General features: G+C 42.1%; 1 protein-coding gene across 3 annotated transcripts in view; it reads right to left on the bottom strand.

Moving 5' to 3' along the window:
• LOC140994479 (serine/threonine-protein kinase BRSK2-like) overlaps positions 1-17,218 on the bottom strand; it is a 60,613-nt gene that overhangs the window by 14,188 nt on the left and 29,207 nt on the right. For 2 of the 3 annotated variants that reach the window (XM_073464118.1, XM_073464120.1), the window contains 6 exons: positions 16,875-17,039; positions 16,525-16,622; positions 15,158-15,311; positions 11,106-11,165; positions 5,414-5,474; positions 23-680 (listed from right to left, as the gene is read on the bottom strand). In XM_073464118.1, coding sequence (XP_073320219.1) covers positions 23-680; positions 5,414-5,474; positions 11,106-11,165; positions 15,158-15,311; positions 16,525-16,622; positions 16,875-17,039 — 1,196 coding nt within the window. The remainder of the gene's footprint in view (positions 1-22; positions 681-5,413; positions 5,475-11,105; positions 11,166-15,157; positions 15,312-16,524; positions 16,623-16,874; positions 17,040-17,218) is intronic. The other variant, XM_073464119.1, reaches the window with a different exon arrangement.

Genomic DNA, 17,218 nt, shown 5'->3' with positions numbered 1-17,218 from the left:
TCCCGCCCCTCCCCCTCCCCACCTTGCATTTTCCTGCGGTGGAAGCGTGGCGAGCCCAGGAAGCTGTTCTTGATGGAGTTGAGGCGTGTCCTCCAGGGCATGCCCCCAATGGAGGGGCTGGGCGGCGGCGTCGGGCTGGGCGTACCGGTCGGGCTGTCCTTGGGCGTGTGCACCGGGGTGCCTTTAGGGGTGGGGAGAGGGCTCCCTCTGGGGGAGGGGTGGGGGGTAACCTGCGTGATGGGGACAGATTTGCCGTTGTGGTCAGGGTGGAGGTGGTGGCGACGGCGGGGCGACATAGGAGGCACAGGGGAGAGGGGGATGGAGAGCTTCGGGGGGACGGTGAGAGGTGGGTGACGTCTCACCCGCGGGCTGTTGGGGATGCAGGGAGCCAGAGACTGGCAGGGCGTGGAGGGCTCAGATTTGGGGGTGGTGGGGGTCTGGGCTGTGTTGGGAAGAGGGTTGGACCTGGTGGTCTGCAGGGGCTTCTCAGACACTTTGGGCTTGGCGGGGAGGGTCTGCGTGCGGGGGTGCATGAGGGGAGACCCCATCTTTGGATGGTAGGAGTTGGGCGTGCGCGGCCCCACCCCGTTAAGGCGGACCTCGGGGGAGTGGGTGGGGCTGCAGTTGGGGGACTGACACAGGTCTGGGGACTGGGGCGGGATGAAAAACCGCCGGTGGGGCTGCGATTGGTCATGCACCATTACACATGACAGCAGAGGCAGCCAATGAGAGAGCGAGGCCAGAGGAGCACCGCGGCCCAATAAAGGTTCATTCCCATTTAAAAAAAAAAAAAAAAAAAAAAGCACACCAGGAAATAAAAAAGGAGCGTGGCAGATGGGTTGAGAGGTGGAGCAGGCAGCAAGTGGTGAGAGTGCAAGAAAGAAAGAAAAAAAGAACATGCGATTAGCACAGTGATTAGCCAATCAGGAGGCAGCAGTGGAGCATTCATGACGCATTAACAGCAGGGATGCACCGAGATCAAAACCGCCGGACCAAAAACTTCATTCAGATCAGTTCTGCTTCAACAGGTTTCACACTCACCTGTGTGAAATGTTTCTTCATTTTTAAATCACAATTTGTATTATATTTTTCATGAACAACTCTTATTAATTAGAGAAACCAAAGCGGTACATGCACTGTGTTGTGCGTCACTGTGAGTATTTTTATGACTCATTTATGCAAATTATATGTCAAATCTATTTTCTATAAATATTTTCAGACAAACGTGATTATTCTAGTTGAGATCAGAACAATTTTGTGTACAGCAGCAAAACCCTTCAGTACTGAATTCATCAATTGATTTTATTTATCATGATTTTAACTTTCCACAGAATGACAGAATAATCAGCTACACATCGTTCAGATTCTCGTTAAATTAAAATTTCCATTGATGATTATTGTCCGATACCTCGGTGCATCCCTCATTACCAGCAAGTGACCCAGCTTGAAAGCTAACAGGTTTAGCTTCACCCTCCACCTGGGAAAGCAGCCAGAGGTCATGCACAGTGCTGATGCACAATGCTGTGGGATGAATGAGCAGATCACTGATCAGACAGTGTGAAGACTCAGCAGAGCAGACCTGAGGTCAGCTGTCAGTCTCTTCTCATAACAGCATCAGAAAGCATGTGTGAAAACTCACTCTTGTCTCGGTTGACGGGGAAGGTGTGTGTCAGCGTGGGGCTCATTCTGATTTCTTTAACATAACGGACCTCATGCAAGAACCACTCATACAAACAGATTGTTTTCCTAATGACACCTACCAACTATTCACATCTGTCCATTTGGTACAAACTAAACTGACAAATGGTCACGGTACAGTCAGCATTCGTCTACCAGAAGATACAACGTGATAAAATGTCGGCTTTTTTTAGTTTAGTTAAAGGAACAATATGTAAGAATTTTAGTTGAAACATTAAAAACCGACCAACAGCATGCGAATAAAAAGCAGTGTTGACATTATGATGCTAATGTGCTAGACTCCCCTGATCCCCCAGCTCCTAGTCCAAACGGCTGGCTGTACGGCTAACTGAGCTAACTAGCTAAAGGCAGCTAGTTAGCAGCAGTTAGTGGCTATTCTGGTGATATGCTGCACTCCCCTTTTTTTAGTGGGAATCTGACAGATGGCCAGTTCTTACATTTTGCACCTTTGAGGTGCCAACTATTAACCAAAACTTCCCCTGATTTGAGCCCTACTAGCACAAAATGGCTGCCCTCCAACAGAATATGGATTTTACTTTGCAAAGTAAAATAGAAATAAATATGATAAATGAATATTATGTTCATATCTCCTCTTTTCTTTGGTTTTGTTATCTGCCAGGCACTTTGGACCAACTGTCTTGTGTGTAAATATAAAGATAAGTTGATCTTTTACTGTGACATGCATCGTCATGGTTTGCCATTTTACTGAGAGGCTTGACAACTTTTACTATTAAGTATTTAGTAGTTTCTACTCCGGGTCTTTATGTAGGTCAATATCCAGGTGAACATCCTCTGTTGAACAGCACTCAATCTGTTTTCTGACGTCTAACTTCATGTTTCATCAACATTGGCAGCTGTAGACATATTTTTCTTAATTTTCTGATCCTTTAACTACTGACTCTGCTGAACTTGTTATGCTTTCATCTGCTGAGCAACAGCAGGACCTCAAGCTCCAGTTTTTCTTCTTACTCTTGAATGAGAGAGATTTTTGTAAATAAAAAACTGCCCACAGATTGAACCAGAAGCCTTGAGTGTGTGAGGGCATTAAAATGAAAAGAAAAGTCCAAGGCACTCTCTTTTTAAACACTTAAAAACAAACTCTGATGCATTTCAGCACCAGGCTCAGGCTTTGTGACTTCCTGAAAAATGATTGATGCCAAAACACGTTGAAGTTTGTTTTGAAGGTCTAACATGATCATGCCGTTACAATAAAGGCATTTTAACAGTATAAATAAGAGTAACTTGGAGTTTTCTTGTAATTTGTATGTCTACATGTCTAAAGAGCACCTCTAACAAACTCAATATGAGTCCAGGAAGCGGTCCAACCCTATTTTAGGGAGTTAGTTATGCCAATAATCAAATATCACACACTCATGAACATGCCACATTCATCAAGTTAAAAAGAGTGAGTTTGTGCAATTAAAATCAAGTTTGATGAATATGACTTGAAACAGTTGTCGAGCAAACCTCACAAGAAAAGGCTTAGAGACAAGTTTAGAAAATGTTCTTGCATGAGACCTGATGACTTTTATTCATTACTTTTGAAACACCTCATAATTAAACAAATGAACAGATAAGCAGAATGTGCCTTGAGGAATAAAGCAATGACATTCATTATAAAGCAAAAATGTCTGTGTGGCTTTGCAAGAGAGCGAATGTTTGATGATACGCAGCCTGTGTCCTTGCTGAGGGTTAGCTTAAAAAATACCTGGCTTCACTAAAACAGGCTGCAGGAGGCGGCTGCAGGCTGATTTGCACAGTTAACCTTTCTGCTTTGTCACTGCGGCAGCACTTTTTGTCATGATGGATTTGAGTCAACTAATCTGCAGCTGCATGAGAATCCGTTCTGGATGATCATTAAATCACCGGATCTCATGTGGAGTTTGGTGTTTGGTCTCCGATGGATCCGGTCCCACTTCATCTAAGGCTCTGTGACTTACAGTGCAGCCTACGCTCACCTGGAGGTCAGACGACGACCTTAATGAGAGAATGAACAGCGGCTTCTAGTTCTCATTTATATTTTAATGTAGAGTTGGTGTCGAATGAGTCTGATGTAACAAGTCGTGGTAATGAAGCCCCTCACTGTGGAAATCTCTTATGTCATCACACAGAAATCAAAAGAAAAGTCTCCCTTTGATATGTTTTTCATAATTATACATTAGGCTGTGGGTGTTGTCAGAAGTTACATGAGCTGTGTGAGTTTCCACACTGTCGCTGCTGTCATGTCAGTTTCCTCTGGACAGCCCAGAACATTCAGCCTGTACCACCCGACATGATTAATAACACAGTACAAACAAAACTGAGAGGGTCTTAACCTGTATTTAACTCCCTCCCTCTACTGTCTATATTATATATTAATTTTAAAAGCTATAATAATACATTCAGTTGCCTGTTTAATCGGTCTGCTCTCATTGATATAAGAGTGGTGGACAAAAAATTAACACCTCTCACTGCTTGTCTCATTTTGAGTTTGAAACACAAGAAAAATCCAGTCTTTCTATTCCAGAAGATATTCCTAAACTCCTGGTTGTGTCCTGTCCAACCTCAGACCATGCATCTTATCTCAAGAAATCCTAACTAGAACTGTGAACTCCATTCTTCAATCTGCATTCGTCCTGTCCCTTTACCTGCCTGTATACATGACAACGACTGCCTCACTTCACTGTCACAGTACGAGACAAGAAATATGAGCATTCAGTTTAACCTCCAATGAGTCGAAGCATTAATTGAGTCAGTAAAAGAGAGGATGGTCAAATTAAAGCTGACAGGCTAACATCAGTGTTAGCTTCTCCAACAGGTTTACATTGGTATTAGCATCTCCAACAGGCTACAGTGTTAGCGTCTCCCACAGGTTTACATTGGTATTAGCGTCTCCAACAGGCTACAGTGTTAGCGTCTCCCACAGGTTTACATTGGTATTAGCGTCTCCAACAGGCTAGCGTCTATGTTAGCCTCTCTAACAAACTGACATCAGTGTTAGTTTCTATGCAGCTTTCATCAAGTTAAAAGGAGAGAGTCCGTGAAGAGTCTAGGATTTGAGACTTGGGAAGTATTACGGCCCCAGGACAATAAATTAACAAACTATATCCTCCAAAATGACCATAACGACATTCGGCCACAACGCCTCTCTGCAACAGTTTCATCGAAGTCCGAATATAATAACTTTGATGAGGATTTATTGCAGGATGACTGCATTAGATTGATACCTAACCTCCACTTGGAAGAGGCGACACAGGTAAAGCTTAAAAGCCATTACTCAAACTGTGAAAGTCTGGAAGTTAAAGTAAGTCCGACCATAATGAGACTTCATGCAGTCAGGTTGTTATTGCAGGTAATAAGTATCACTTTTAATGCTTTTAATGGATATTTAGTTGCTTTTTCTTTCCCATTTTCCCATTTTGATAATATGGGGTTTGCTTACAATAGACTAAAATATAGATTTACATTTTGATATAAATCTGTGCTCATCACATTGATGACATTTCTCGCAGCTTCCATGACTTGATACTCAGTTTTGGTTCTATAGTCTCATTCTGGCTGAGCTGTAAATCACAGGCCTACGATGAAGTCCACAGTGGTGTGTATGAGCGTCTGATGAGAGGCTGAGGTGATGGTGTGGATATCAGTGTGTGAGCGTCACAACGTATCAGCAGCGGCCAGCCACTGAGGTGCATTGTGGGAAACCAATGAGTTCATGGGAAGGACAGAGACTTACCCTGGGACTGCTGAGAGGACTGGTGGACAGACCGGAGGACGCTCCGCTGATTGACCGCGATCTACACAAACACACACAGAGTCAGATCAATACACACACACATACACAAACACACACAGAAAAACTGCATAATACACTGGGTCAAGTACACCACACAACAACACACACATAACAGGTACACGCAAAATCCCCAAACGTCTTTGTGTAGTTGATTTAGAAATCCAACAGGACTGAACTTTGAGCAGATTGAAGGTGATCTGATCTGAGAGAGAGAAGAAAGTCTCAAACGAGGACACACAGACAGAAAACTTATTTTTCTCTGCTGCCTGCAGTTCTCACTCTTATCACTTTGTCCTTCAGCAGAACGTCCCTCACTGTTCCTCTCTTTTAGTCCTGAATACACTCACTGCACCACTTCACAACCTTCTATACATTCATTTAGTGAAACCGTCCTGTTGCGTGTTCGTCCACTGTGAATAGAAATTAACAGATGTTGTATAGTTTATCTCTAATTTGGGACACATTAATATGGACCTCCTGCAGCCTCATGTCGCAGAAAAAAATTCAATGTAACGGCCCATTCTCACTCCCAACGGGTCAGTTACGGCAGCTTTGGTCAGTGGCTCTACACTTCAAACTATGACGTGGTCGTTAGCCCTCTAGCACGATCTCAGGAGGTGTAGCGTTATAAAGAGTTCATTGGGAGGAGGTCTGGACGGGTTGGGACATTCACCCAGGAGACTGGCGTTCGAGTCCTATTTGTAAGCAGACGTCAAAAGTGACTTGTTCTTCACTTGTTACACACATAACTGAACTTATCATACTCTTCTTAGCCCGAGCCATGATGTTTTCCTAAACTTAACCAAACTGCAACCGTTTCGTAACGGCAACAGTCTAGATAACAGAATAACAATAAGAGGCGAGACGGCAAACTTCCCTAGACGTACCGGTTTACACTGCGTAACTAATTATCAATCAAAGTTAATAAAATTAATTAATAAAATAATTACAAAATCAACATTTATGTAAAAATGTATTTCTAGCATCTAGGTGAACACAATTCATAGTTTGTCCTCATTATTTCTGCTTAACAGTTCCAAATTATTTTGTTTCCTAAGCCACCTTTTGTTTGCATTTATTATTTTTAAACTGTGGGTTGTTGTCTTTCTCAGCCACCGTAGAGATCCTGTACCAGTGGGTTGTTTTTGATGGGCTGTGGTTTGTGAAGGGTCTGTAGAGTCTGCGAGGCTGCAGCTGGAGTTTGCAGTGAGAAACATGTTGGTTACAAACCAAACAGTGAATGTTTGGATGAACTGAACCTCGTTAACATCTTTTTAAACTGAGGTGTTAAAATATTTCAAATAGAGTACGACTCTCTAACTTCATATTTTATTTCCTCTCTCACAATTTTTCCAGAAAACAATATTTTTGGTTGATAGTTAAAGCAGCTACTATTGATTTTTTTTATATTAACAATTTATGAAATGACAATGTGTTGTGTGCTTCTGGTAGTAATAATTCATCACAGAGAATCATCAGTTTAATCTGCGGCTCCTGCTCGGTTTTAAAAGTGAGTCTCAGCTGAAAATGTTGGACCAACAGAGCGACGCTGACCACAGAAGGTTTGAAGTGTGAACAGAGCCTGCGGTGATGTTTTTAAGCCCACAGCTTGGAGACGACATTCACTCGTGTGTGTTCAAGAGTCAGAGCTTATTAGGAGAATCTGCCAGACAACAAGGAGAGACTCCCGTTAACATTTACCAAACACTCACACATGAGCAACATCCTGGGTTAAAGTCAGCATCTATAAATAGTTCAGAAATGTCAGCATTATACCACACACACACACACACACACACACACACACACACACACACACACTGCAAAATTCATTAGCATCAATTCTCTTTTCTTCTCTTCATGAGCTTTTCCATTTTTCATTTACGAATCATTAACTTTTCATATCTCCCTCCTTCTCTTCCTCTCTTCTGCTCAAATGGCATCGCTCCCTTCTTGATCACTCACACACACACACACACACACACACACACACACATACACACACACACACACACACACACACACACACACACACACACACACTGAACACACACACACTTTCTCTCTCTCTCTTTTACCAAAACCCACACAGGCCTGCCGATGTCTTTGAAGACTTGGGGATTTAATTGCCCGTAGAACAATTTGGCTTTGTTGGAAGTGAAAAATGAAAACAGTAAATCATAATTAAATATGCTTGAAGACGCACGCAAACGCACACACACACACACAAAATGGAGGGATGACATCACTTGCACTAAATTCACTTTCACAGTTGTGTCATCATCGCATGAGACGACTTTACAAACATGAAAATGTTCCGTGCTAATGGCGGCAATTTTGTTCTTTCTAGTTTCATTTTTTATATCGTTGCCTCTTTTCTTTGTCTCTCTGTCGTTCGTCACAATAACCCATCATGTTGTAAACGTGTAATTTGTGTTTCTTTGAGAGGGTTGTGTGTCTTTGCCTCCTCATTTCTAAACGTCATCAATCAGCTTCTTGCCGACATTAAGCAGTAGATTTAAGAGACGAATATTTAAGACCAAACATGTAAAATATCACCAGGCAACATGTTAAACATTTAAAAATCACCTTTCAAGCTGATCAGAGCCTCATCACTGTATCGCTGCCTGCTGATATAATTCCTCTTTACATGATGATCTGTTGTGTTGGTGCTGATCAGGCTCATACAACCTGCATCTACTCTGTTAACTAATATTGGGGACATGTTGACGGCTGCCAGCACACGACGCTGCTCCATTAATGACGCTGAGGAGACTCTCCACACTGTCAGACACTTCACAGAGGAGCTTCTGTTAACATGCAACTCATTAACTGTGACACCCATCCAGTCCACAATCAGGAAGCTGGTGCCGGCTACTCTTTGAAATCTGGAAATTAATTCATGGTTCATCGCTGCTGCTGCGTGCTAGAGAGGAGAACGTTTTATGGATCTCCCCAATTAGATGATGAGCGAGATAAAGGACTATTCAGTGGGAGTGAGAGCCTTATTTCCATCTCCTGTTTGTGCTCCATCTGCATTCCTGGCAATTAATTTATGCTAATCTCCATCAGGACTGCGAACACGTCAACAAACTGCGTTTCCCTGGTGCAAGGTCAACCACACAGGGAGGCTGGAGACTGCACGCATGATGGAAATGACCCGTCCCCACGCTTCACTGGAATAACAGACTGGAACAAATATAAACACACAGACACACAGATAAACACACACACACAGACACACACAGACAGTGAGGAGTGGAGATGGGTGGAAAGAGACGGGGAGCGAGCAAAGGAAACAGAAAAGTTGACCTAAAAATTCTCTTCACCCCCGAGGGCTGAGGGAGGAACGTCAAAGAGGAGACTGTGCTATTTTTCCAATTTCACAGAGAGGAAAATATTCTTCTGCTTCTCTCACAGCACGGATACAGTCAGAGTTAAGTACCAGTGCTTCTGTTTTACTGGGTTTAATTTATCTTGATTATGTGTGTTATTAATAATACTGTTGGGATCTAATCTAATGCTGATACTCGAAGCATTGTTGGGCAACAAGGCTGTGTTTTAATTGTCTGGTAAAAGTGAACTGCAGAGTGCAGTGACCTTTCACACTCTCATTTCCCTGTTTCCTGTCAGCTTCTTCACGGTCGCTGTTCAATAAAGGCAAAAATATCCCCTTAAAATCCAATCAAATAGTCACCAACCTCACAACAAACCAGACGCGTGTTGTAATCGACTAAACTGGCTGAATGCACACAGATTCAGATATTTTAGGAGTAATCAGGAGTTTGGTTTCTGACACCTCATCTGCGCGGATCTCACTTTTTTTTTTTTTTTTTTTTTACAGGTCCAGTATAGAGGTTTCAGTGACATCTAGCGGTAAGGTTGCAGATTGCAACCAACTGAACAACATCTCACCCTCACCATGACGAGGCCAAAAATCGTGAAAGGCCCACTCCAGAGCCAGAGTGTGTGTCAAATACTGCTGCCTGGTCAGTGGCTGTACGTTTCAAAGTGTCACTTCTTAAGGCGCCTGTCTAGTGCAGTTAGTATGAAGAGCGAGAAAAGTCCGTTTCAGGAGGCGCTTCGGGTGGTTGGATGGGTCATACTTTCCCTCTGAAGACCGAGGTTTGTGTCCCGTGTGTGACAAGTGTCAAAATGTATCTGTTTTGATGTTTTGTTTCCCAAGTAAGTTAACTGTAAATTACACACGATATCATGTGACTGAATGTAGTTATGATCTTTTCCTAAACCTAACCAAGTAGTTTTGCTGCCTAAACCTGAAAAACTTGACCGTGTCGTTTTTGTGCCTAAACCAAACCAAACCTCAACTATTTGACAATGTTATTAACAGTCCAAATGTCGTAATATGTCAACTGGTTGTTGTCACATATATGTTTAAGTCTAACCAGATGTTTCATATTACGTATTATTACAGGACTGCGGAGCACTTCAGGTGCAAAACTGGTAGCGCACCATAGTCTGAATCCTAAAGCCACTGACCAAGCTGCTGTATTTGAGGAGTTGGGAGAGTGAACATGTAGAAATATGGCAGACTCTTTGGAAGAGGACCTTTTCATTATACACCAATGCAAACATAATCATGAATATTATGTCCCATTTCTGCCAAAAGAACCACCGAAATCCTACAAAATGGATCTTTAACTGACTTTTTTTTTTAGCGCAAGTACTAAACAACAAGTTAAAACACCAACTCTAGAGGAAAAATCCAATTGTTCCACTTTTATCCCCAGCTAGTCTTTACCCGTGTCTGAGCAGGTCAGTAGATTCTGTGTGGAGACATTTTATATCCTTTGTTAGTATAAAAACACTGAGGAGAACAGTTTTAAGGTCATCATTATTCTCTTCTCTCTCTCTGGTGTCTCCCAACTAAAAACAAATATCCACTACACGACCACACAGGTGATTTACAGAGTCTTCACACTGACGGGGTCATCGTGGGACAAACAGCGACCTGCAGCTGAGCAGTAATGAGCTAACACAGTTTGTAGAGAGGCGCAAATTAAGTGTTAGCTAAACTGGCAGCGTTTCAGGCCACTTCAGTCAGTCAAGTATCAGCACTGGATTACCAAAATGAAATATGAATGTGCTCTATAAGCTGATAAAAGTAGTAAGATTATTTTTCTGTGATAACTTCAGTTTTTTTCTCAGAGCAAGTGAAAAACTCTCAACACAATTTCAACCTGTTTCTAACACAAATCAAACTGTTTCAATCACACTAAGTCAAGGATTTTACATAATTTCAGGATCGAGACACGTTTGTTTGTTGTTTTTTGCATCGAAACAAGTTAAAATAATTGACAGCAGCCAGATTTTCTGTGTTTTTCTGGATTTCTTGCGGTGCAATAACTGAATGATTCGTTTTGTTTTTGTTAGAAAGTTGAAATGTAAAATACATTTTTCTACGATAAACATGTGAACAGGTTACTTACACTTAAACAACGGGCTACATTTAAAAGTGAGGGACACTACAAGACATTTAAAGAAGTTTAACATGCACTGAGTGTTAATAAAAAAGGAAACTGAACAGATGGATGGTCAAACACTAAGGAATAAAATGGAAGTGACACTACAGACAAACTGAGGAAACACGACGGACGGAGCCGGCCAATACCTTTCTTCCTTGCTGCAGTTAGCGTTTGTGATATCCAAACTTTTACTGAAAACAGATTTGCTAAAAAGGGGGCAGACAGAAATAAAGAGACAGACAGAAAGGCAGTCACATAAGGGGAATCCTAACAAACAGCATGCAGTACTCAAAAAACAAACAAATAAAACTTATGACAAATTCAGCACTGTAAAATAAAATGAAATCAAATAACCATGAAACACAGAGCAACACAAAAACTCATGCACAGATTGATAAATCAGGAACAAAAAAACCAGGAGGAGAAACATTCATGGTTCATGCTCCAGTCAGCGGGACATTCAACACTCCCTCGCTGTAGAGAAGCGATTTCTGTTTCCATCTCCTGGAACTTGTTTACACGGTGTAATGTTCAAATTTATTATCTCTGAATCATCCATCAGGCAGCAGAGACCTTCAGAAATGTAATAACAGACGAGCAGCTGAGCAGGCTCTGTGACAACCAGAAATCAGGTGAGGCGTGCTTAATGAATCTACAAACACTCTGTCAGAGCTGGAAAATAAAACCTAATGCTTCAGTCGTGTTTGTGAAAAGATCTGATGGAGTCTTCAGTCGGGTCGACCGATAGGTTTTTGCAAGGCCGATACCAAAATAAATTAATCTGTATATAAAGCACTTTGTCCTCAGTCTATCTTAGAGGATTTCATTGTGAAAACATCTGTGGAAACATCAGTTCGTCTCCTCCTATAAACATTGCATGTGATGATGCTCCTGCCCGTCTACGATCAAACCTGCCAACGTCTTAACTTCATGTGTAGTTAGTTAAAACACATCACTTCCAACAGCAACACAGCTGAACGTTTCCATCTTATTAACATTCACGTCTCTGTCGGTCGAACACATCGAGCCGAATCCTCAGTCTCTCTCCGTGTTGATCGTTTGCTCTCTCACTGAAAAGGGAGGAAATGTACGAACACACAAACTGTTTGTGCCGTCGGAGCCTCCGGTCCACATTAAAGTCTGACTTTCATGTGGATTTGAGCTCCACTCGCTCTGCTTGTAACCCTTCAATTAAATTGATGTGAAATGGCTCCCTCTCACTCTGAAAGCTGTAAATGATGAAGATTATGAAGGACGTCAGAGCAGATTTATTGCTCTGCTCTTGGACTGTTGACCTTTATATGACAGTTAAGTGAATTTATTCATTTCTAAATACATTAAGCCTAATTAGGAAAGGTCTTGTGGGTCAATTAGGTTAAATTTTAGGATAAATGTGAACATTTAATGAAAGTTAAACTAAATAATCTCTTCTGAATCAGCTCTCCTTTCATGAGTCAGTCCTGCACATCGACTTCAAACTGTCATCATTTTGCTGAATGTGGGATCAAAGCGGCTCCTGGAGGAGGTGGAAGTAAATACATATATTTTCCGGACAGATTTTCGTCTTCTTCCTCGTCTTTTGGCTGCTCCCTGTTGGGGGTCTCCACAGCGGATCATCTGCTCGCTACGCTACACATAATCTGGTTTTCATAAATATTGTACTTATTGACCATATGAACGCAGATTAAAAAACAAAGCACTTTATGATAAAGATGTTAAAACCTTTATCGACTTGCTTTTATCTAAAGTGACGTCGTCCTTTTTACATTTGCATGTTTTAATATTTAATCTTGATCTTTTATTTAGTGTTTACTGCATCGCCTTACATCATTACTTTATGATCAATTTCTTATTTCACATTGTTTGCTGCCGTACTTTCATCCTTTTGTTTTCACTGTCTGTCAAAGCACTTTGAAAAACTTCTTCTGAAAAACTTCACAAATCTCCCGCTGTTACTCAATAAAGAGCTGTATAATACTGCAGACAGAAGACTGAAGCCTCTGTGTTTCAGTCGTGGCTTCAGATATCTACACATAATGGAAATGTTTTTATTTTGCCCACATAATAATATTTATAGAGCCAGAAACACCTCAAACACCAACAGCCTGAAGTCCCTCAACTGGTGAACACAGGAGCCCTTCGTGTTTACTTTACATCACAGCTGAGCGTTTTAAAAACAGAGAGCATATTTTTATGTTTTAAAACCGCTCAGACAGACGTTAATACGTTATCATCAAGCTTATTCAAACCAAAAGGGTTTCCATCATCATCATCATCATCATCATGATCATGTCAGCTTTAATTGTTGGTTGGTTGTTTTGACTTGTGTGTATATTTATGTGGCAGCCTTTATGTCCAAGACAAATTTCCCTCAGGACAAAAAAAGTAATCTTGAACCTTCATCACGACACAAAAAGAACGAATCTCTACACGTTGATCCTCGGACGTCCAAACCTTTCAAAGTACATGTTCGTGTTTTCCCGACAAACGGCCTCTTCTGGTCGAGTAAATAATGACTGAATGTGATGTTGTTGTAGTTCTGCTGAATGTATCAGGGAGGATGTTGGATGGATGCATGTACTTTGACACTGATGATGGCCATTTAAGTCCCATCTTGAACAAATAGTAGACAATGATTTCACAGTTTACAGGACCAACCGACCGTCCAACGGAAGATGCCTCAGATGCATCCAAACCAAACTGAACCCTGACCAGAGCAGTGACAGGTGAGAAAACACTCATTTACTCACAAACAGTAACACTCGCTGCTTTTTAACAACAGTTATTTGCACTGGTTCAAGAAGACACTGGTATTAAAGAAAATGGTGTCTTGCTCATCAAAGAACGCTCAGATGGCTCATCATGACTAACAGACTATTTAATATTTAGGATGACGGACTTGATGGGAGATAAACTGGCACAAACAACTGACTGGACAATGAAAATGACTCATAAACTGTAAAGGACCACAGTAAATTAGTTTGAGTCACTGGACTACAACCAAAACCCCAAAATGAAATTCAGTCATAGTCGGCTGCCCCAGGCTGATGGAAAGTTGTTGATTGTAAAAGATGTTATTTAAAACCTTTTTTAAGATGAAATCTTCACTGTAGCTGCGAAATTAAAAGTGCGCAACCCAACTGAAGTAGGTACACAAACTCAACTGTGCATGGAAGGTGTAAATAATATCTTTTTAAAAATCAGTTTGGGATCTCGGGGCTTCCGGAGACGTCAGACTTGCTGTATGAAGCCATTTTTTTTCCCCGGTTAGTTTTCCATTTTAAATCAAGTCTCCAGCTACTTCAGTTGTTGTCCAGAAATGTTTTGTGGAAACTTCTCCCCGCCTTTCCATCAGCACGGGGGGGAGCAGACCCCACTGTCCACTGTGTTTCTTTTGTTTGTGCCACAACTTGATTTACATAAATAAGAATTCAAATCGTGCAACATCTGTCATGCGAGATGCACAAAAATTACGTTTGTTGTGCTTTCACAGATGCAGAGTAATATTTGTTATGCCAAGGCTCAGTTCTCAGCTTCATGTCATACCCGGGATAAAAATGATGTTCTTTCATGGAACTGATCCTGGATGTTGAGACACATTTTCAAACATTTAGACTCTTAAAATATTCTGACTGATATTCTGTCGGTTCATCCCAACAACACAAACATCAACAGTCACTTTATGCACCAACTTGCCAAATACATGTCAGGTTCACAGCCTCTTGTCCTCTTCGACGGCATGCTCCATGCACACTTAACACACACGACGCACAAACCTGAGAGTCCTGCTCATGCATTTTAACAGTTTTTAACCAGAACTAAGAGCACACTTGTTAATCCCTGGCAGAGTTTACGTCAGGCTTTGTTTGATATGTACCGAAAATGTTGAACTGACAGATGATAACGATGCATCATGTGTTTAACCTCAGTTCAGTGAAGGTGTGGACAGACCTCACAGTGAAGTGAAGAACTGAGCTAAGGTCGTACTGAAGACAAACAGTGTGTGACACAAATTAGAAAAAGGACAAGTCAGATTGATGCTGACGCTCCCTCCTTCCTTTGCTTCACTGAGCTGAGGTTAAACACAATATTTACATTTAATACACTCTGAACAACAGCACCTCCTCTTGGCTGACCCGTGTGTCTCAGACATGTCTGTCCATGCTCATGAACACACGTGCAGGTCTCCGTCTCTCACCTCTGACCGTGGGTCGCCATGTCGATGGCTCGTCGCACAGGGACGGGAGATCCTCCCTCCGTGACGCTCAGCACCTCCATGGACTTCCTCTCCGGTCTGCGCTTACCGTGACGGCTCAGCATGGGTGAATCCACACGCTTCCTGGGAGGGTCTGCTGAGCGATGTCAGGGGTCAAACGTCAATGAGGGGAGAACACAAGGACAGAAACTAGTCAGGAAACCAGATCAACAAACGTCAACAAAATCAGCACTTCCTCTGGAGTGCAACGTTATAGCTGATGGTACAGTACTACTGACACGTACACTATACTTTTCTGTCTTCCAAGTAGTACACAAGTAGTACTGCACATGTATTTTTACAGCTGTAGTTTTTTTTGCTAGTTCCTATTTTCTTCTATTCTTATTTTATACACATTTAACTGTTCGCTTTAATTTTCTCAATCTGTACTTATTCTGTCCTTGGGCTCTCCTCTGAGGATCAGTAAAGGATTATCTGATCTTATCTCGTCTTTACTAAAGAAAAGCTACCTTATTTTTCTATCTTGATATCCATCCAACACATTTATTCTATCTGGACAGTTAGGAGTTGAAAAAAAGTTCCCTAAAACGGTGATGTAATGTTTGAATTTGAAGGTGCAAATACATCGGTGTAAAGCCGAGCCAACCTCTGTTAGCTCAGAGGCTTGAGGCAGTGTTGACTTGTGTACTTGCTGGAAATGATCCACAATCCCAGGCTCCCTAAACAAGTCATCTCCTCTCTTTGTTTCTCTAAAACGTCTCTGGTGCAGCATTTGAAAGATGGAGGGTAGACAATAGATGTAAATACTAACATGGAGCTGGTATTTTATTGGCTGAAGAGGTAAGCCATCTCTGATCCGCAGTCTGTCTGCATAGATAGCTTGATGACAGGATCTCCTGAGTGCTCTTAAAATGAGAACTTCAGCTGCTGACATATTAACATGCTGATGTTTAATGTCAACAAGGGTCACCTTCTTAGTTTAGCACCGGGGATTTAAAGTCTGACGCCATCTTTCCACATAGCTCTGTGTGCATATGTCAACTCAAAGTATAATCTAATTCAAATGGGAACCTTTGTGATCTCAGATGTGTTTGCAAAACTCCTCCTGTCTTTTTTTTCAGTCTAGAATATACTGAACCTCGGGATGTTGAAAAAAAACGTGTTGGAGGGCAGATTTTGGACAGACGGTGTGCAGTCTGTGCCACAGGAACGTAGCATAAACAACTTAGCTACCTGATTGATTTTTTGTGATGCTGGCCTGATGATGGCTGTCAGCTGATCACCAAATCATACACAATCATGACCTATCAATTAAAAATAACACTCTCTGTTTAGCTGGACGGGCCTACCGATCTCGTTGCGTGGCGGCAGGTTCTGGTCCTCGTGGCTCGGATACCTCTCCTTACGGTCCAGCAGCAGGAAGTAGATCATCTTCTCCTGGTTCTCCCTGGAGAGAGGAGAGAGCTCGCCGTCAGCTGAGTGCTCATTGGTTAAGAGCGAGACAGTAAGACGCTCCATCATCGCAGACATATTAAATAGAAAAATTCATCAAACTGACAATTTCTCAGCCGTCTCATCTATTTCTCTGGCGATCTCCTTCCTCTCCCTCCTCCCCTCTTTAATCTACTTCCTCTGTGGTTTTATCGTCTCTTTGCTCCCTCCGCCCTTCCTCCCCCTGCTCCTCCTCCTCCTCACTCACTCCTCAGACAGCAGGTCTTTGGTCAGTTTTTCCTTGTCTCTGAAGCAGCCCAGAGAGTGCATGCTCTCCAGGACATCAGGGTCGATCTCCTCGGCCGTGGCCAGCGTCCTGATGGCCACCTTCCTGGGGATGGGCTGCTCGGGCTCTGGCTCGTTCTTTCCAGCTCTGCGACACGACACATGCAAATAACCGAATGAGCTTCGGGTTTGAGACGTGCAAGTGTTTATTAAGGCGCAGACAAATACATTTAGACTTAACTTGTTAATAGCTTGTGGCTTTTGCCTTTGAAGTTGACCTTTTTGTAAGAACAAGTGTTTCCTTCGAAAATTAAATCATGTTCAGTT

Source organism: Pagrus major, chromosome 4, assembly GCF_040436345.1.
Source record: "Pagrus major chromosome 4, Pma_NU_1.0".
Lineage (NCBI taxonomy): Eukaryota > Metazoa > Chordata > Actinopteri > Spariformes > Sparidae > Pagrus > Pagrus major.
The sequence above is the reverse complement of the archived record's forward strand: the minus strand, read 5'-3'. Positions and strand labels throughout refer to the sequence as shown.